Here is a 21,188-nt window from a genome sequence, read left to right on the forward strand (position 1 = left end):
CTTAGAAAAGTTCTTTGTCTCCTATACAAACAGTGGGTCATTTTGACGAAGGATTACTGTGTTGCCATGGACAAAAGCCGGGAGAGGGAGGGCATTTTACCAACACAAAGCCAGTTTAATGGGCTGTAAAACACAGTGGATTAATTCTGATTCCCACACATGTTTGATTAATCAAAATATCAATCCACATCACAAAATGTAATTCATAAAAGTGCGAACATCATTATCTATCTTTCGTGACATTTAAATCGATCAATTAACATTTAGATTGATGATGGACAATGCACCAACAGGCATTCTCCTATTTGTTGTAGTTGTAGTGATTGTGTATAGTTAAAAAGTATGCGCAACCAAAACACAAATAGGATTTAGACCTGGCAGCGTAGTACAATGAGTCAGTGTTCAAGCTGGACAGTTTTCTGCTGGTCTGGACGGTGGTGTACAAAGGGTGATCTGAGGCAGCACTGAGTGGACAGCCCTTAGTGCTGTTGTGTACTATTTACAGCTTGTTCCGGGTCCGCACGTAACTCTGCAAGGACGCGACAACCCAACAAGCACGTTCCAGAAGTAACCAGTCACTTCATGTTTCCTTTTTGTGTGTAGGCAGATTCAACTCCTCCATGTTGTCATCTTGAAAAAAGAAAAAATATTTGTGCAGATGTGTGCAGATCTGTGATTACTGATGAGGTGTTGAGTCCTGCAGTGCTCTCTCTCTCTCTCTCTCTCTCTCTCTCCCTCTCTCTCTCTCTCTCTCTACCTCTCTCTCTCTCTCTCTAGCTCTCTTTCTGTCTCTCTCTAGCTCTCTTTCTGTCTCTCTCTAGCTCTCTTTCTGTCTCTCTCTAGCTCTCTTTCTCTCTCTCTCTAGCTCTCTTTCTGTCTCTCTCTAGCTCTCTTTCTCTCTCTCTCTAGCTCTCTCTCTCTCTCTCTCTCTCTCGCTCTCAATGAGACACACAGACACCAGATTCTCTGCCTCTGCCGCAGTGCAGGGCAGGGCCGGAGTATCCAAACCCATCCATTTCCAATTCAGCCAGTATGCTCTCAAAAAGGGGTGGTACAACAGGATTTAGCAGGACATGATCACAAAGTATCCCTTTTATCCTCACTATCTCTAGAGAAGCTCCTAAAGCTTGCAAATGTAGTTCAAGAGATATCATGTTTTAGATCTCAGAGAAAATATTGTATAAACTCCTTCTTTTTTTTAAATGGTCTATTATTCTTTTTCTTGTTGGTTACTTTAACAAAATCCTCATCCTACGAACACATCCTCAGCATCATCCTTTTACACGCACAGCACCAGTAGCCGTCAACCCGAACAGTTCTTTATTCTGTTTCAGGCTCATTGAAGACCACCACCACCACCTCTCTGTGTGACCCCTGACCCCAAACTCCCTCCTGTGGTTTAAACCTACGGCTCCCTCGAGCTCTCTCTCTTGACCTTGTGTTTCCCTGGCAGCACCACCAATGAGCTCAGTCAAATGTGAGCAATTGTTTAATGTTCCCTGTGGCCAAAGTGGGTAAGCACAAGTTGTGCTTCTGAAACTGGATGCTGTTTTTCAAAGAAATCGAGAAATCGGGGTGTTGTTTTTAGGACACATCGTTGTGCATCAACTGTGATGAACCAGAAACATGTCTGTGGCACAAGTCATGCAAACTGAACAGATGTGGGCTGGATGAGTATTCATCGGTTTATTCTAATCCCTATACGCTGTTTGTGTGTGAGCATTCGCTCTGGTATGTTTACTCACTTTTATTTGCCAGAGGAGCACATTTCCTCAATCTTGTTTCCGTGAAATGACAGATATTTGTTGGTAGAAAATAAAAATACATACATTTTAGTCTTGTTCACATCATACAAAGGTTGTTATGTTGTGCATGCAGTTTTAATGTTGATATAAAAAGGACGGCAGATGAAAACGCTGGTGTTATACATCAAATAATAATGTTTAATTTTCTACATATTTTCATCATGAAAAAAAAGATTGTGATGTATATTCAAGGACATTTCGTTTCTTAGGTTGTGTTTGGAGACTCTTTTGTGCGTGTTTTATACAGAGGATGTTCCCCATAGTGAGTGGACCAATCCAAAACTTACATCCAAAACATAATCACAGCAGGCAAGCACACACACACACACACACAAACACACACACACACACACACACACACACACACACACACACACACACACACAATGTGCACATGCTCTATGCCCTTCTTTGTGATCACTGGGCAACCGCACACAAAGGCAAAGGCGTGCTCTTCTGTGCACGGTGAGGATGAGGATGAGGAGGAACATTGGGCCGTACACTTAACACACACAAACACACACACAGTGGATTTGGCAATGGGCCACATCCCGCGTGTGTCTGCACAAGCCAAAATAACATAGAGACATCCAGTACATCACGGATAAGCGCCGTTCCCTCAGCTGCGCCAGTTCAGGGTCCGACGCTTTGTCCTTCATGCTGATTAAAACGTTAGATTAGGTCAGCTGCGGCAGACTGAGAGCACAGCAGTGATAATTACTCCATAATTACACCATATTGTGTCTCTGCTGTGTTTCACCACCATCATTTTACTTTTTACTCAGTAGGCAAAAGCCTGACATCAAAGTACTGAATCCAAATGTGGCTGCCTAAGTAGATGCTCTTTAACATCAGCAGCCATTAAACATCAGCAGCCATTGAAAGGACCAATGCATTCCTCCAAACAGAGCACGTCTCTATCAGTGATCAGAGTGCATGCATGTGCGTGCATGTGTGCAACTGTTATCCCGAAGGTCCCTGCAGCTATGAGAGAAGTATTAGCAGTGGGGGGAAGCATGTGAGAGAGACAACAGGGAGGCCGAGGCTACTACAGACAGCACTCTGCTCATTTTTGTCTTTGCCACTCCTCTTTAAGGAACCATGGCTACAGGCGGGAGCATGTGCCTTTAGTGGTTTGAGGGAGTGTGAGGTGTGTGTTCGGCTTAGTCCAAGATGCATGTGGGTGCAGAGGGCACTCCCACTGAGCATTAACTCTCCTGCTCTTTCCTGGGGGGTTGGGCTGTAAGAAACAAGGAGTATAGGCTGAGGGGGAGGGTGTGCGAGAAGATTGGCGGATATCTTCAATAGCCTAATGTCTTTAAGTCTAAACCTAATTTCTACCTTATCTCCAAATGAAGTGGATTTAAAAAGGGAAATGCTTTATGTTCGCCGTGCTGCAACATATACGAACACTGGAGTGTTAAAGAGAAACACTACAGCCGAGCAATGACATTGATCCTTTGTGACAGGGGAGCTGTAAAGCACTGAGAATACACACAGTTGGGATGTTCTCGCATGTACATACTCAAAGGGGGAGCTGAAGCATAGAGCCAATGCAGATTACATAAGCACTGCATTGGGAAGAGGTCTTTGCTGTCAGGCAGCATCAACAGGAAGCTGAAATGAGCTAAGTTGCTACGAGCAACGATGCTACGATGTGAAGATCAAACAGAGGAAACATACGAGAGGCTTATATGGTCACTCTTTCTAGCGCAGCTTTATTTCAGTGTAACTATTTGTAATTCAATGTGCTGATCTTAAACAATTTCATTGCAGGGATTTGTTGTCATGACAACAACAGGTAGCTGTTTTATCTGTGATAAAAAAGCTTTTTTTGCGTAAAGTAAAGGAAGGGGCAGATGTAAAATGCATGCATTTTTTTGAGGGAAACAGTTGAGCTGCACAGGTGCCTTTTTAACAGAAAATGTACCAGTTCTGTTTGACATTCTAACTGCAGAGCATCCGCTTGTCTTACAGTATAACAGAGGTGTCAAGAGCCTGGAGTAGATTTACAATATAAGCCTCAGTCACTGACTCACAGCAGTATTTTCCGCAGCACGTGAAGTGCAGATACTGAAGCAACATTATGATGCATATGAGACAGTTGAACTCAGTCAACATATCCTGCATGCCAGAGTCTGCCAATCCAACGAGGGAGAGGCACATTGAAGACGTTCTGGCTCTCATCTTTTAGCTGAAATGTGGAAGGTCACGACATTTGTCTGTGGAATTTTCCCACTTCTGCAAGTATTCACTTTATTTCTCAACTATGAAGATTATGCAAATTAGAAAGAGAAAAAGAAGTCTCACACAACAATAAAACTTGACCTCCTGCAGATTTACAGGTCAAAGTTCGCATTTGTCAGACCAGCAGCTGCAGCATCACTATCAAGCAGCGTGGTTTAGTTTTAGAATCTGAATCTGAATCATTTGTTGCCACATATGTTTTCACATACAAGGAATTTGTCATGGCGGGTGATGCATAACATTAAACAATAAACAGAGTGCAAGAAATGGGAGAATGTTTAAATTTACAGCAGTGGTGCATGGTTTCATATTTGAAATCACATGCCACATGTTTTAGTTTGGCATTCTATATTTAAGTCACGGCCCTGTTTGGGCATGCATCATCACCTGTAAAAAGGTGGAAAATAAAGTACTTTGGTAAAAGAGAAGTTTTTAATCAATGCTTGGTCTAGATACTTGTATGCAGACTGTTACTATGCAACACATCAGCTCCAAAGATATTCCCGTGGAGGATATTCATCCGCCCTCGGTCTGTGTCCTCCCTCCCAAAACTGTTTCTTCTTTACCTCTGTTTCTGCTTTCCCGTCTTTTTGACTCACATATTCAAGGTTTTTGATTCACAGCTGCTTTGGAGGCGTCTTTGTAAATATGCATCTCTTCCCCCCCCCCTCTAGACGGCTTAGAGGCACCTCAGTGACAGGAATCAGTATGCCACACTGGCTATATTTAAATGCTCTCTCTCCCTCTTTCCCTCTCTCTCTAATAACTGAGATGGCTTTTGATGTTTAAAGGCGCTCTTGAGTGGAGACGAAATATTCCGAGCTATACATTGAGTTTGAAACATCCTATTACGTTATACACTCATAATTGTTTAGTGATATTTAAAACACTTTTTCATGAAATGAAGTAGGCAATTTGGGACTTTAATTATGTCTGCAGTTGATTTAAATAAATACAGTATGTATGTCAGGAACTTAACAGAATGTTGATTATGAAAACATTTTTCCTCAAAGATAAACCCCCAGCTTCTTTTAATATGTCCTGATTATTTTTCATATAACCTAATCAATCTTAATTTTGTTGGGCTATGAATATGAAAACGTAGCTTATGACTCACTCTGATTTATGTATAATACGAGGACACACAATAGCAGGAAGGGTACTCACACAACATCTACAACTCCTGCTCTAATTATCTGACATGATTAAGCTTTTTGATCACTCTTATTATTCATCGGCTGAACTGCAACGTGAGCTATTTGTTGCCATAAGGTGCAGCTGCTCCATTTACTAATTGTAAGAGGCCCTGCTTGGCCCTCTGGAAGTGTGACGTCTTTACATCAACAAACCGCAGGTGAAGCAAGGTACCCACTTCATAACCGCAGGGATTCTCTCGTCTTCTCCACACTTAACCTTGGTTTAGCCTGAATTTCTTATGGATGCTTAACCTGAAACATAGTACAAAAAATAGTGACAACATCAAGGGTAAACTAAATCTTTGTGTGTCAGCAGGTCAGCTGCAGTAGAGAATGTGTTTTCAGTCAACACTATAGCACAAATAAAAAAATAAATATATAAAAATATATAGTGTCTTGCAAAAGTCCCCCACCCCCTACTTGCTAAAAGAAAAGAAAAAAGAAATCACACGTGTAGTTTGCCAAAAGGTATAAGGAAGACTCCAAATGTGTTTTCATACTTTTTTCTTTCAGTAACTTTTTTCTGGGGACTCTGTTAAAGTCCAGCTCTGGGGAGTGTTCGACTTAAAGTGGTCATATCGACAGATACTCCAATCTACGCTGTGTAGCTTTTCAGCTCCTTCAGGGTCTCTTTAATCTGTTGTTGCCTCTCTGATTGATGTCTTCCTTGCCTGCTCCATGGTGCTGCTTTTTTTGGCAGGTTGGTTGTGGTGCCATAATATTTACATTTTATCATAATATATTTAATGATGCTCCGTTAGATTATGTGACAGGTCATCTAACACTTAAATTGCACACAGGTGGACTTTATTTAAATAGCTATGTGACTTCTGAAGGTAATTAGTAACATCATATCTCATTTGGGGAGCTTCATAAAGGCGGTGAATACATATGCATGTACCACACTTTATTTTTACTTAAAACAAGTTAGTTTATTTTAATGTTACACCTATTCTGACTATTTTGTGTTGGTTGGTCCATTAGATAAAATCTCAATAGAAATCTATTTTACTTCTATGCCACAAAAATGTTTGTGCTTGAACAAATCCCGTTAATGCTTGTTCACAGGATTGTGTCTGAGCCCAAGTCTTTATATAATTATGATGCTTTCCCTGTGGCATCTGCAATTTTTCATAAAACAACAAATTACATTAGCCCTCCCTAGTCGACAGGTTTAAATAAAAGAGGATGAAATCCAAACACAGGATATCATATATCATATGTAGTTGTGAGCAAACTGTACTTTCTATTCACTTCGATACGGTTTGCTGCTCTATATGAATGAGGTAAAAGGAGTAATTGCTATTCAAGCAGTATCACAACTGGTGCCTACAAAGTCTCAATTGGGCTCACATACAGTAGGGGCCACTTGATACAACCTTCCTAATGTAACATGCTGCATTAATACTCCTTGAAATCCACAGCTGATTATGGATAAATGATTTGTCCAGTGTCTTCAGAGGGACACATTTCTGCCAGCATTTTGTCATAAAAAGAAACACATGATCCACTAATGTAAAAAAAAGAAGCTCCAGACAACTGTTGCAGTTGCTCAAAAGAAAGATGGGCCTTGGTTGAGATTCCCGTGACAGAAAGGTCATGCTAGTTGCCATGACAGCCACAGCTAATTGCTCTTAGATGAAGCAGTTTGAGAGTGGATGGCCAAGGCTGAGGATGCAGACGGGAAAGACAACAAAAGAGTTTGGCCTTCCTCAATGCACCCAGAAAATATGTCCTGAAAAGTTTCTTTTAGAAAATATGTCCTAAAATGTTTCTTCTATTAGAAAATATGTCCTAAAATCTTTCTTGTACGTCCTTTCTTTTGCAGGGGATTTTGTTTAGCTTTTGTTCAAAAGTATCATGTTTCACACACATTAGATTTATAAAGGTTAGGTATTTTGTGTGATGTAAACAAAAACACTTGATTTAACTGATTTAAGTGTTGGTGATTACAGAACATTTTAATCTTGCTTACAGAGGACAGATGATGGAGCTGCTATTCTCATCTATCGGCTGTCGCTAATGGAGAACAGCTTGAGCAGAGCATTCAATCTGTGACGTTGACAAGCCAGCCAAAGACCCCAACAGTTGCCAGCTCTGCTGTTGTGTCCTGTCTGTAAGGTAAGTCAGTAAATCTGTCAGCATCACTAAGAAAAGCAGAGGGTCTGTTCTGCTAAATCAGGCAGACAAAAAGTTGTGTAGACCCGGCTATGAAACAGAGAATAGAATGTAAGAAACTGCCTCAATAAACACACACACAAGTATTCACTAGTGCATATCCGTACATACTGTATGCACAGACGCAGTCAAGGGCATCAGACAAAAGCCACAGAAGCACAAGAGCCCACACACCCACCTTCACTTTGCTCTTCATACGCAAACAGCCTCAGGCTCAGTGAATGAGCATGTCGGTGGTGGGCTGACATTCTGTCACACAGTGTGTATGGAAACAGATGCCTCCTCCTGTACATTTACCTCACATACAAACACAGCCTGAAATAGCCTTGTGCGTTTTTCAGGATTCGGATATGGATACTTTGAATCCAGAGTAGACCGAGAATCTCGAGACCGAGAATTTTTGTCAACTTTGGAATTAAAACAGGAAACTGTGTTAAAATATAAAAAACATATACCTTCAAAGGTATGCAAAAGTAGGCTACACCTGGTGAGTTGATTCTCATTACAGTGAAGGTAGACAAAGAGGAGCGTGCTCTGCACCCACATAGACAGGTATCTTTGTGATAGGGTGGCTTTACCACCAGAGGATGAGAGGATGAGGAGGCAGGCAGGCAATGTGCCAGGGTTCTCCCCGCAGCCAGAGACACTCTAATTAAGGAGCGCAGTGGGGAGAGGGAGCGAGAACAACAGCTCTGCATTGTCACATAATGATTTTCTTATCATCTCTAGTACAGGAAATGCTGCACATCTCTTATCTGAAGGGGATGCACGTCTGTGTGTTCGTTGGGAGCCCCTCCTGAGTGGCCGTCTATATAGTCACACCTAGAAAATGCAATCCCCACAGCCTTGGTGCTATTTCCAGTGCCTGACGGAGAAAATATTCCAGTCATCTACCACAACAAAGCAGAGCGACGTTTGATGGGAATGAATGTAAGCAGATACAGATGCATCGATCTAAATCCATAGACTGAGGGCTTATTTTCAGTCTGTCATCAATCCATTTTATTGAGGAGGCTTGTCACCAGCCATTTACATTGATGCATGTTGAATCCACCCACAATGTTGCTCTGCATAATCAGTGATACATATTTATATCTCTGGTTACATTTGTGTAATTCGTTGCCCCTATTCAGGTGTCCAGATGGACAATGACAGGAAAGGGAAATGCCTGCAGAGAAGGGCAAAGAGTCATTCAATTTCAATGTAAATTCTGAAGGCAAAGTCTTTATAAGTGAGAGTGCAAACATAATGTCAATGATATTTTCTTTAAGTTTAAGCAATATAATTTGCACTTTTTTTGGGAAATGTTTTCAGCATTTCAAATGGAATATTGTGTGTTCAAATGTAGGTTACATTTCCAGAGTACCTCTCTACTCGACTACTTACAGAGACAGTTTTCCCATCTATCCCTTTAAGTCATCCTTGTGGTGAAATGTCTAAAACATAATATGCAAATAAGTAATGAAATGTTCATGAAGTTTTATCAGGTGTGTCCTACAGCAGAAAGGAAAATAATTAGTAGATACAAAAAAAACACAGAGACAACAGTTAATAAAAAACAGGGACGAGACAGGAAAAAGAATGATAAGAAATAAGCGGAGTAGTGGACTGATGAATTATGGGCGAAAAGGAAAGTGTGTGTGTGTGTGTGTGTGTGTGTGTGTGTGTGTGTGTGTGTGTGTGTGTGTGTGTGGAGGGGGGGTTCCATTTGACCAGATGGGTCCTGGTCTGCTTTGTGAGAGCAGCAGATGCCCTGAGATCCTGGGCCACAGAAATGCCTCCAGCCACTGAACACCAGAGTGCTAAAGAGGCCGAGCCCAGTCACTCCGCCTTTTCGCATGTGCACTCTTTCTGATATAGAAATATAGGTTAAAAGGTAGTTCCTCTTCCCATAACTCTGTACTGTTGCCACTAAGAAGAAGATAATCTGGATATACTTCTTTTCAGTTTCAGATAGCCTGTTGAAAAGCAAAAACAGAGCGTGTGCGTCCTGCATTGCTGCATGAAAAAGAAATACAAATACAAATGTTTTTTTTCTTCTGTTTTATTTGTGTTAGTGATGACAAGAAGCATGTGACTACCACAAGTCAGCGTTAAACCGTGTTTGCACTGCAATCAGACAGACAGAGACAGTGGTCAAACACAAGGCGATGAGTGTCACACAGTGTGAGCACGCTGCTGCTAAATCTCCCCCAAGCACCTTAGAAACACATGACTCATCATCTATAGCAGATGCTCTGCTCCTCTCACTGACTTTGGGCGATGAGGTTTGGGAGGTGCTGCAGGACTTTGGCTTTTTGATGAAGATACAGCTGCATACCAAGCAGACGCCATCACATGGTCTTCCTGTGGGAGAGCAACGCCCTCTAGTGGACCAGACAGGGAAAAGACAGGACTGGAAAATATCTAAGATGTTTTTGGACTAATAAACTTTGATAGATACATGACTGGACTTCAGATAACTAATTTTGCTCAGCCTGTCTCTGTCACTCATCGCTGAGCCAATTATTTATTACTGGAGATATACATCTTTAAATATGTGTGTATCTGTATATATCTTTATTTTAAAATATCGTTAAAGTATCCCCTACAACAGCTGGATACTATAATTTGGAACTAATGCTACTCAAACTGAAGTAAATGGTACATTTGTTGGGGACTGTTTTCAGCCAGGGGTGTGGTGCATTAGTGAATATTAACAGCAGCAGAACTGTGTATGTGGGATCACCTTGATACAAATTACAGTGTCCGTGTTCATGGTAGTCCCCTACACATTTATTGTCTGCTTTCAGGCACCAGACCTGTGATCCAATGTTACAAAAGATACTTATATGATTACAATCTGATGATTGGTAGTATAATCCGCTTTATTAACACACTGTGATCTTTGTTTTGTTGGATCACATACTGTTCGGACTCAATTCTTTTTTCTTTGTTATTTTTTCATAGTTGGTTGACAGTTTAAAACTTTTTGGGAAAAGCCATGAACCTTCATAGAATAAAAACATCTCAGTGATGATGATCCCTGCTTGAGGACTGCAAAACATGTAGATCAGAGCCTTTGTACCAATACAAAGAGTCAAATCTATTTGAAGATTGTCTTCTGATTGTCTTCACCCATCAGTCATCCTGTGTTACTCCTTTAAGACGAAGCTCCTCTTGAACCCTGAACAAATATTCTGGATCTGGATATCCAAAACTGGAATGGAGAAAGACAAACAAATGTAAAAATGTAGTAAGTACATCTCTGGAACAAGGATAAAAAAAAAAGTTTACTGAACCTGTATTTTTTTTATGTATTCAATGACATTACATTTGGAAATCCTTTGCAAGACTTACGGTTGTGGAATTAACTCCTCCCACAGAGAACTACCAAATGTAAAACTTAGACATCTTAATTTTTCTTTTTAACTTCCCATTACTTTTAACGTAGCGCCATCAGCAGGTCAAAATACATTTTTTTACAATACTCTGGTTTATGACCAAATTATTGTGACGAGTAGGTCTGGAGGTAGAGCTGTCTGAGGAGGACCAGCAAGTGGGAAGGACCTGGCTTGATCAGAGCATGTGTATATATATATATATATATATATATATATATATATATATATATATATATGGGATTGATTTAAGCGTGAGCCCTTTGCACTATACAGCAGAACACTGGACTCACTGTTTGTCTGAGGGGAAATGTGAGATTCCCTGCTCTTACTATATTTGTTTGCAGTACATTGATGCTTGAGTTATTTGTTAAGTAGGAATTATGTTTATTCTTGTCAGTTATAGAGTAGCTAATTTGCTTTGAAAATAGTTGTATGGGGATAATACATACAACATTTTCTCCGTTTAGAAAAAAACAGCATTGAATGTGTGTGTAAATATATATTCTACACAGCAATGATGAGCATACCATTGTGGACCACCAGTCATGCTGGTCTTGTGGTGAATGTCGTTCCAGGTGATGACGTTATTGAGGCCTGTGGTGACAGATCGTCCGATGGTGAAGGTGACTCTCCTGTCGAAGGCTTTCCTCAGCAGCTTCAGGACTTTTTCACCCTCCTCGCTGGCTGGCAGAAAGGCCGTACGAGAGGTGCTGCTGTACCCCACCCCAGGGTTTGGGTGTTCAGGCTGTAATATGGTAAACAGCAGCATTATTGTAACATACACTGAACAGTTGTGATAACACTTAACTATTGTGATTAGGAATTGGGGCAATACAGTTTTACATGACCAATACATTGATGCATTATTGTATTAGATTATGTGGTGAGCTCATCCTCACATCTCCCGATAAGGAACTAAACAAGGACATATTTTGGGATTGTTCCTACACTCCCAACCCTCTCCGTTGCTTTCCCTCTCCTAATGCGCGCACGTGCCTACACACACACACACACACACACACACACACACACATACACACACACACACATACACCTCTTCCTTTTATATGCCTGTAACCTGTAGAAAATGTTGAATACAGGGTTGTTAATGAGATGTTCATCGTTGTAGTTTTTTTTTGTGCACCCAAAATGAAACAGTTAAAGTAGAGGTTGACTGATTTAAACTGCGTCAACAGGATGTTTTAAAAACGACGGCACGAGGTCACAGGTGGCAGCCATCTCCATTCCCATGATGCTCACAATATATGTGTGCATGTGATTAATCTCGTATAGTAAATCAAACAACTGTTAAAGAACACAGAACTTGTACTTTGAGACCAGGAGAAAAAAGTTATCACTATCATCTTTTAATCAGTATCAGCCATTTAATCCAAACTATCGTTATATCAGACTGTATACATCCAATATCGGCCAACTTCTAATTTGAGGACCTCAATTTGGACTCGATGAAACTCGGGCCGACATTTGTTTACAATTATTTGATTCATAGACTGAACAAATATAAATAATTCAAGAAAATAATCAGCAGATTAACTGCTAATAAATTAGTTGCAGCCCCAGTTGACTTTTGGCTTTATCTTAAATGTTTTTTCATGTAACAGAAAAGTGTCTGCTCATTGTTATATTTGTCAGTATGTGGAAGGAGGTGCTCTTCAATTTATTGAATACCCCAAACTGAATTGGCCGCCATTTCATCAATCACTAATCCATGCTTTAACGTGCACATGCATATCTATCGACTTGTAATCAAAAACGAAGCGCGCCCTCTGGTGGACAGATGTAATATCTAGATATAGAGATGAGAGACGCTCTGTTGACATGTTGCCTCCTCGAGTGGCTTCTAGCTTCCGTTAGAGCTCACCCCTTGTGTCCCTGCTGGAAAACTGTACTGTATGACAATAGATCCGCAGTGCTCGAAGCCCGGCAGGCGCTGCCAGCTGTGCATCGCCGTCATGGTGCCCTCGGGCTGCGTCCCCGTGTACTCTCCGTGGTAGCTGTTGCATATCGGACAAGCGGGCTTAAACTTGAAAACTGAGTCGATACACGCAGAGCAGAAAGAGTGAGAGCACGGTAGTGTTTTCTTCTCCTGAATTGTGTCCAAACAAATGGCGCAGTCGTTCGTACTTTTACAGACTCGTGTGTTTTCCATTATTTCCGGGTATGTGACGAGTGTTTTCTTTTCCGCATGTGTGTGCAAATGGGTTGGTTTATCCCTGAGCGATGCGTGACGTCAAAATAACAAAAGTACACGCACGTCCATGTGGTGTAAACAAACACTGACCCCTGATCGGTTTGCATTTGGTATTGGTGGACAGCAGCACATTTCATGAAGCAAATGTAAACACAAAGGTAACCCCCAGCGGGGGAACATTTTCTATACAATTCTGAGGTACTTGTACATTGCTTGAGTATTTTCATCTTATGATGCTGCCATACTTCTACAGCACTGTGGAGATAGTTATGTCTATGCGAGACTATACTAGAGGGACATTTTGTAGGCATACTCTTACAACACTACTATATATATGACAGCTACTTTGTTATAAGCTATACTTTATTATATTACAGTGTGCTTTTGCTACGTAATGGTCGACAAGTTAACCTAAAATGTGCAAATAATGCTCAGGTTTTGTGTATATCTGTAATGTTTTCAATTACATGAGACACACAATGCAAAAAATTCTTCTGTAACTCAAACTCTTTTTCATTATAAATGACGATACCTGGAATTTATTTGGCCCAAGAATACTGAATGGTTCCTAAGAATCTGAATGTGCAATAGGCTACTAGTAAGCAGGCAGCAGGGGGAGAGTAGGTGCAGGTGAGAGGTCACCTCAGCCACGAGCACCACCTTTACCTTCACCACCAGGGGAGGAGCTCTGGCAGTTGCAGCACACTTGTGCATCAGTGTTGAATTAGTTTTTTTCATGGTTAGCTGAAGGATTGGGGAAGGTCGATGTAGAATCTGGATGGGACATATTGCATCAGTGGGACACCATTAATTGTTAGTTTTGCCGACCCTTTGTCTGCGAAAGTAAGTGCCCTGGCATAGTTTGTGCGCTCCAACACATTACCAGGATGCACGGCCTGTAGTGTGTTGTTGGATACCATCCAAGCTGTAACAACCTTTTTAAGGCTGGTTTTAAACATGAAGTTAATCTTATTAAAAGACCAATTTGAATGATTCGTATGAAATAAGGTACACATTTAGGATTCGTACGAAATAAGGTACACATTTAGGATACAGTACAAGGTATTTCTGAGCACTGTTCACTTTGCAGTCATGATCCACTAGATGGCACAAAGTGCATTTGCAGAGTTAAGAATCTTGAATGAAGAATCTTTGATACCAAAGGAAAGCAGCTCAGATCAAATCTTGATTAGAGGCCACAACCCCAACTCATTCCAAATGGACACAAGTTTGATATTCAGTTGCTTATGGAGCACCTGGTTTATTCAGGACCTACATTGAATATCCAACACAAACCCAAACATAACTTTTTATTCAAGTATTAAAATGTAAAGCACATTATTTGGAATATCAACAAAGTACGAATCAACACAATTAGAAAAAGCAAAACTCCAACTTTTCCTTGACAATCAATTTGTAATATGTGAAATCTCTACTATTCGTTCTCCTGGCTCCTCCTCAGACATGTAATGCATAGAAATGTTTGCACAGTAGCTTTAGTGAACTACAATCCTGTGTCCCAAAAATATTTCAGTTGGTCCCTAACTAAAATACAAAGGGGATGAAAACATAATAAAAGGGTATTTGATGTATGGATCTGACCACTCAAATTAAGGACAAATGTCCCACTCGCCAAGCAGGTTACTGCACTCAGCAAAGCACTTTCACACATACAGCTGTATCAGTCTGAGTGGTTTTCAGCTAATGGACAAGAGAATATTCATGAAGGAGAAGTTAATTTAACACATATGTTCATGAACTGTGTAGTATTTGTACTTAAAGCCAGATAGTACAGCTACATAAACATAATGTCGTTTAGCTATGAAATAACACCGAAATATGTCCAAACTGCTGACCGTTCATTAATAACATCATGCTTGATTTTATCAAAAGGGAATATAAGAAAAGGCACAACAAAATGAGATCAACACCCCAACCTAAATCAGATCAATTGTTCCTACAACATGTTCTTTAGTTATTTTTTTCTATGTGTATCGTAGATTATCCATTTAGATAAACAAATTCACAACAGTTACCTCATTTTAAATGAGAACATTAGTAGGCAAATCTCCCAGTTTGACAGGGACAGAGGCATAGATATTTAAAGAGCTTTGTGCCTTTGATTTGGTTTAAGTGGTCTATATGCCCTTTTATATTTGACATCGTTATAAATCTGGTAATTAGATGAGCTCATTACCAACAACTGAGGTAATGGCCTCAACACCTGGGAGACATCTTGAAATAACAGGACTGACCAATGAATGAAAAAAACTAAACCCAGGGGAATGTCCTAATGCATGTAGAAGAAAAAAAAGTGCTGCAGTGAGCCATAGTTTAACATTCTTCCTATTTAGGTAACATGGAGGAACAAAAAAAGATTGCACGCAAAAGAAGAGTTCCAAGCAATTGACATCAACTTGTAGCCACCAAGCTAATAGCTGATAGCTGCACGAACCTGTTTGCTTCGAGCGCTCTTCCACACAGAGGAACCAAAAACCATGACTCTGACTTCACTGAGGAAAAAAAAACTCCCTTACAAAAGTGCCTGCGAGTGCTTTAGATTGCAATAACTTCGAAAATGAATACTTTCTACTTAAGCAGTGCTATTTTGTCATATAACCCAAATAATATCCTTACAACAGGTAATTTAAAATCAAATTAGAAACTTACTTAAACGTTACTGGGGAGATAAAACCAAGAATGTGTGCTTGTAAGAAATAAAGTAATCCCCACAATAGAAATAAACATTAATATAACTGTCTTTATAAGATATAACTTAGATTTTCTAAATAATATTTTAGTAACATGAATTGCAACACGATGCTCTTAAATAAGTGCATCAGATATAGGCCCTGTTGCCAACAGTGACAGGTAGAGGATTGTGTAATACAAGAGTGCACTGCACTCAAAGTATTTTCTTCCACATGTAGCACAGGAATATGCTGAACTATGCAGGAAAACGGAACAAACAGAGGAACAAGTACTGGAGTGAAGTGGGCTATGCTGCAGCATTAGACGCCTGTCTGCCGAGGGCCTCGTCTTCAGCCATCCCTTACGGGACGGGCAGTCTCGGAGCACAGCCTGGAGCCGAGTCATGTCCACTGTAAGGACACTCGGAAAGTCCTACAAAGTCTTGAAAGAGTCATTGAGATGCTGTCAGTCCGCCGTGATGCCTTTTTCTCTGAGCTCCTCTGTCACTCGCACCAGGTAAGTGGGGTCTGGGTAGCCAAAACTGTCAGGAGAAATAAAAAAAGCCATCACTGCATCTGTATGAGCTCAGGCAGCAACAGTGCCATCAAGTCAAGGACATCGACTGACAGCACTTCCTTGTCAGGAATTTGAATTACAGCGGTCAGTCTTTACTGAGCCACTCTCTAAGCTACCACATCTGTTAGGGAAGTTGTTAAGGCTAATAAATCAAGACTCCCTGGCCATTTGCCTCCAGCTAAAAGGCCATACATACATACATACCAGCGGGGCCCGCCCCATATTGAGGTCTTGTGGTGAATGTCATTCCAGGTGATGACATTTTGCATGCCCGTAGTCATGGAGGTACCGATGGTGAAGATAAGGCGCTGTTCAAAGGCCCGGTGCAGCAGTCCCAGCACACGGTTCCCCTCAGGGCTGTCAGGGAGGTAGGCCACGCGGTCAGTTCCTGGGTACCGAACACCTGGGTTGGGGTGCTCTGGCTGTTAAGGAGTTAAAAGAGGATATGGTTTTAAAAGGGGTATTAATGGGTTTATAGCTATTTTTTCGGTCTACTGGGGCCTGGGACTCTTTGCTACTACAGGGATCGTGTCGACATGGTCATGTCTCGTATTTATTATTTATCGGTTTTGAGAGTATGATCGAAAGTGTGTTTTTCATTTTTTTGTTGAATGTCTGTGTGACATGTCTGAATTAATGCAGCAGTTCCTTAAATTCAAATAAATGTGTCAAAAACTATTTCCTGGGAATGGGGAACTCAGTTTACAGTATGTCTCAGGGGAAAGCCTGTAAAAATAAGTCTTCTCGGGTAGGAGCGTTGAAAAGTAAAAATAAAATAAAATGCTGATGTCATCAGGGGTTATCTCGATCTGGATGACACATTTTATAACAGGAAGCCTGCATTATAAACTGGAGTCATGGAGTTTGAAAAATGGCATTTACCAGGCAGGGACTAAAGAAAAGATACTATTAGTTCCATTATGGGACATGTAGGATCAATCAAATGGACAAAAAGTAATGGACGATACAATAATAAAGAACACGTGAAGATGCATAGTCCACACTGATCAACAAATGGCAGTAATGTACCATTGCCAGCGAAAATACTTTTTTTTTTTAATTCTGCTTTTTATGAGGAAGGAATTAACTCTCTTACTTACTTTAACTCTACACATTTGTTAGACTTCGGAGATACATGCAGTGTATGTTGGTGAGTAACACTGAAAGTAAATGTCGCTTTTACTTGTTTACAAGAAAACACAAGTATGCCTTTAAAAAGGTAAACGTTCCTGTGAAGCAATTGGAGGAACACCTTGCGTCCTTGAATCTCTGAACAGCCCTACAGGTCTTTCCAGTTAATATTGTTGTTTAAATTAGAGCTCAGATTTAAAAACAAAAGCATTAAAAAAAAACTATATTGTGTAATTGTCTCGCGTCCCTCCCTGCATTAAAAGATCTGTCAATTAATTTGAGAGCGACAGCTAGTTCAGGTCATGTGTTTTGAGTTGCCCACTTTGTTTACAGTTGGATCAGAAATTGTACCTTTAAGTAATGTATTTAGTTTTTGGGTGTAAAAAAGAAGGGGCCAGAGCCTTTAAAAATAGATTGTGGTTTAATGTAATACATGATTGGATAAAATACATGATAGTACATTTAATTAGATTTTATTCCAACTTAGACTCGTGCCTGAATGTTTAGTTTTTTTTTATATTCTATGAATTTCTAACATTTCACAATCTTTTATGATTTGTATTATTCATCCAAAAAAACTGTGAGTTAGGTTTTGATTACACCCCTAGATGGTTATCAAAAGTAACAGTTATCCCAGTAAGAATGAGTGTCACTTACAGTCTGCCTCTGCACATGTTCTTGGTCTACTCACCGCCTGTAGGCCAGGAGGGAAGCTGTAGATGATGCAGATGCACCCGTTGCCTTCATGGCCAGGAAGCTCCAGATCAGAATCTCGCTCTACGATCATTGTACCATTAGCAGGCTGGTTCCCAATCAGCTGGCCGTAAACTAGCCGACACACAGGACACGCCTTCTTCACCTTAAAGGCTTGATCCAGACAAGAGTGACAGAACGAATGGCCACACCTCTCCAAGGTAGTCTTCTCCACTATGTCCCCCATGCAGATTGAACAAGTGCTGTTGTCCTCTGCCTCATTGTGGGAAGCCAAGCTGGATTCCATGTCCTTCCTCTGGGCGGCCTCGTGGAGCACGGCGCAGGCCTCCTCATCGGCAGGCTTCCTGAACCTCTGCTGCTGTCTCTGGGAGCGCCGAGGCTGAGGAGGTGGAGGCTGAAGCAGGCTCCCCTCTCCGTTTGGCTCCAGGACTCCGACACAGGGCAGCAGCGCCCTCTTCCTCTTGGGTCCCCCGTCCTGTTTGATCATTTCTTTGCGGGCACAGCGGCATAAGTCAATGAAAGCCTTCCGTGTCTCGCCAGAGATGGGTCCATCCATCACCCCAGCTCCACCGTTCCTGGATCCCTCCACCGGCTGCAGCCTCACGGCGCAGCAGCCCCCCCTCTCCCCTCGCCTAATGATACCAGCACTCATCCCCTGCTTGTGCTGGAAGTCAATGAGCCAGGGCCGCCCAGCTGCAGCCAGGTAATCCCACACCGCCTGTGAAACCAGCACCTCATCACTGCCCTGGCCAGCACGCACACTCATCTCATCAGAGGAAACTGCATGGAGGGGCAAACAAGAGTCATTAGCACATTATTGTATTAACAACCATATTCAAACAAACATCATTTGCACTTGTGTTTATGGAAATCCAGTTAGAGAAGTTGTTTTGCACTAGTCCCAATTGCTATTTTCAAATGCATTATGGAGGAATAACTATGTTTTGCTCAGACTCTACAAGAGAGTTTTTGTTTCAGATTGATGTGGTGGCTTTACTTTTTCCTTTTTTTCTACGTGGGCATAGCTCAAGCAATGCAAATGCAAATAATTATATATTTCAGTAGTTTGGTTTGAAGTGTATCGGTGCATGACAAAGTAAACCTAACATCTCAACATGAGCAGCTCTTCGCGGTGGCTGCAGCACGTCAGATAAATACACAACAGGCAGCATCGCTGAGGACGTATCAGCTGTTCAGAGATTCAGACTGTAAACAAAGGAAACTAAACCCCGTCATCCGCGGAAAACATGAAAGCCCACCGACAGCCACATGCAAACACAACGGTGACACTTCTTCGGGATGAAATATTACCTTGTGATCCCATAAATCCCTTCAATTGTGAATAAAGCGTCCTGTTGAACAGAGAAAGGAGAGGAAGAGAAACTGAAGGACTGGAACAAACGTTATCACAGCTGCTCGGCGATATTTTGACTGAGCCAGCTTCCGCAAGGAGAGAAGGGAAATTCAGCGATTTCGCAACATTAGCTCAGACTTTGGTACATTTCGCGTCAACATTGAGCTAAGTGGTTTCCCCGCTGATTACTTCGGTACCTCACCCTTTGCCGTAGCTCGTCGCTGCCCGTCGGGGAGGTTTCCGGCTGGATTAAAGAGCACAGCGCTCCATCAGAGGAGGCCTTTATTCTGACGTGCCGCTGCAGTTTATCCGCGGATAATTAGTCTTCTGTAGTCAAGACATGATATCCAAACGTATTCCCAGCTCATGTCTCTTTAGGTTTTCAACAGCCCCTTTCCTGGCTCTGACGAATGCCATCCAAGTCCTGCACCTCGTCCCCAGTCTCGCTTGTGTTTGCCTGCCTCGCACGTCCTTGGGCTAGGCGGAACACAGAGTAAATAGCATTTGGAGTTACTCTTCTTATCTGGCTCAGACCACGCTAGCTGTGTGACAGCTTTCTCCGGGCCAATAATTTGCTCCTTCTTCTCATTTTGAGTGTGTGTGCGTGTGTGTGTGTGTGTCTGCGCCTGCAGCCCGCGTCCTCCCTGTTGACTGTGAGGAGCGAGCACGAGCACAGCCTGCCCATTAACAAGGGGACTGGGACCTGCGAGAAAGTGTAACCAGGAAGTTCGTCACTAAGCTGCCATGATTGGCTGACAAATGGTGGTTTGTGTTTTTCACTTCTCTTCGTGCTGAGTGATTCATACTTTTGTCGTGATTAACAGCTTTATTGACAACGCAGCGCTCCATACAGTACAGCCCTCGCGCCATCCAGGGGATACCCACTCGTTCAGTTATAATGCAAATGAAGCTGTCTCTCAGGGTACACCGACTTATTGACAGCAATTATGGAATTGTTGACACTTTTGACAGAATGTATTGTTTGGGGGATAAGCTTTTTTTATTCGAGCACACACACACACACACACACATTATATATATATATATATATATATATATATATATATATATATATATATATATATATATATATATATATATATATATGTATATATATATATATATATATATATATATATGTATATATATATATATATATATATATATATATATATATATATATATATATATATATATAGTACACTATTCCACTGTATATACTTTATATACACTTCATATACACTGTATATACTTTCCATTTTTGCATTTTCTATTTAATTTTCTTAAATTGAATATGCTCTGCTATTTTATTGTATTGTATAAATTGAGAGTATTTTTCATACTTAATATTTGTCTGTCTCCTATGTAACTTTGCTTGCTGCTGCAGCTACAAACAAAGTTCCACCGGGAGATGAATAAAGTATATCTATCTATCTATCTATCTATCTATCTATATTTCTCATTTTAGTACAGGTTGAATTAGTCCTAGCTTTTCATTTACGTTCTCAGTTTATTGTATTCCAGTTGATTCATGACTTTTGTTTCTTACCTACCTTCACAAGTATCTTTGTTTCTTTTGTTTTATGATTTGTGACTTTCTTACAATTTCCCATTGGAATTTCTAAAGTATATATTAATCCATCTATCTATCCATTACTGAATCAAACTGGCTGAAGAGATTTGTGTTGTTGATTATCATTT

General features: G+C 41.0%; 2 protein-coding genes across 2 annotated transcripts; both read right to left on the bottom strand.

The window, feature by feature from the left end:
* Window positions 1-9,493: 9,493 nt before the first annotated feature.
* LOC306743305 (putative E3 ubiquitin-protein ligase DTX3) lies at window positions 9,494-16,117 on the bottom strand (the record flags this gene model as incomplete). Its single annotated transcript, XM_079225809.1, has 4 exons — window positions 9,494-10,625; window positions 11,337-11,554; window positions 12,692-12,861; window positions 16,078-16,117. 4 exons carry the CDS (start codon window positions 16,115-16,117, stop codon window positions 10,547-10,549), a joined length of 507 nt encoding a protein of 168 aa, XP_079081935.1. The 3' UTR covers window positions 9,494-10,546.
* dtx3 (deltex E3 ubiquitin ligase 3) lies at window positions 16,011-19,490 on the bottom strand. The gene is made up of 4 exons (XM_079226167.1): window positions 19,445-19,490; window positions 18,111-18,913; window positions 16,493-16,710; window positions 16,011-16,253 (listed from the first exon to the last, which is right to left on the bottom strand). Exons 1-4 carry the CDS (start codon window positions 19,455-19,457, stop codon window positions 16,178-16,180), a joined length of 1,110 nt encoding a protein of 369 aa, XP_079082293.1. The 5' UTR covers window positions 19,458-19,490; the 3' UTR covers window positions 16,011-16,177.
* Between the last annotated feature and the right edge of the window lie 1,698 nt (window positions 19,491-21,188).

This window comes from Taurulus bubalis (genome assembly GCF_910589615.1).
Source record: "Taurulus bubalis genome assembly, chromosome: 11".
NCBI lineage: Eukaryota > Metazoa > Chordata > Actinopteri > Perciformes > Cottidae > Taurulus > Taurulus bubalis.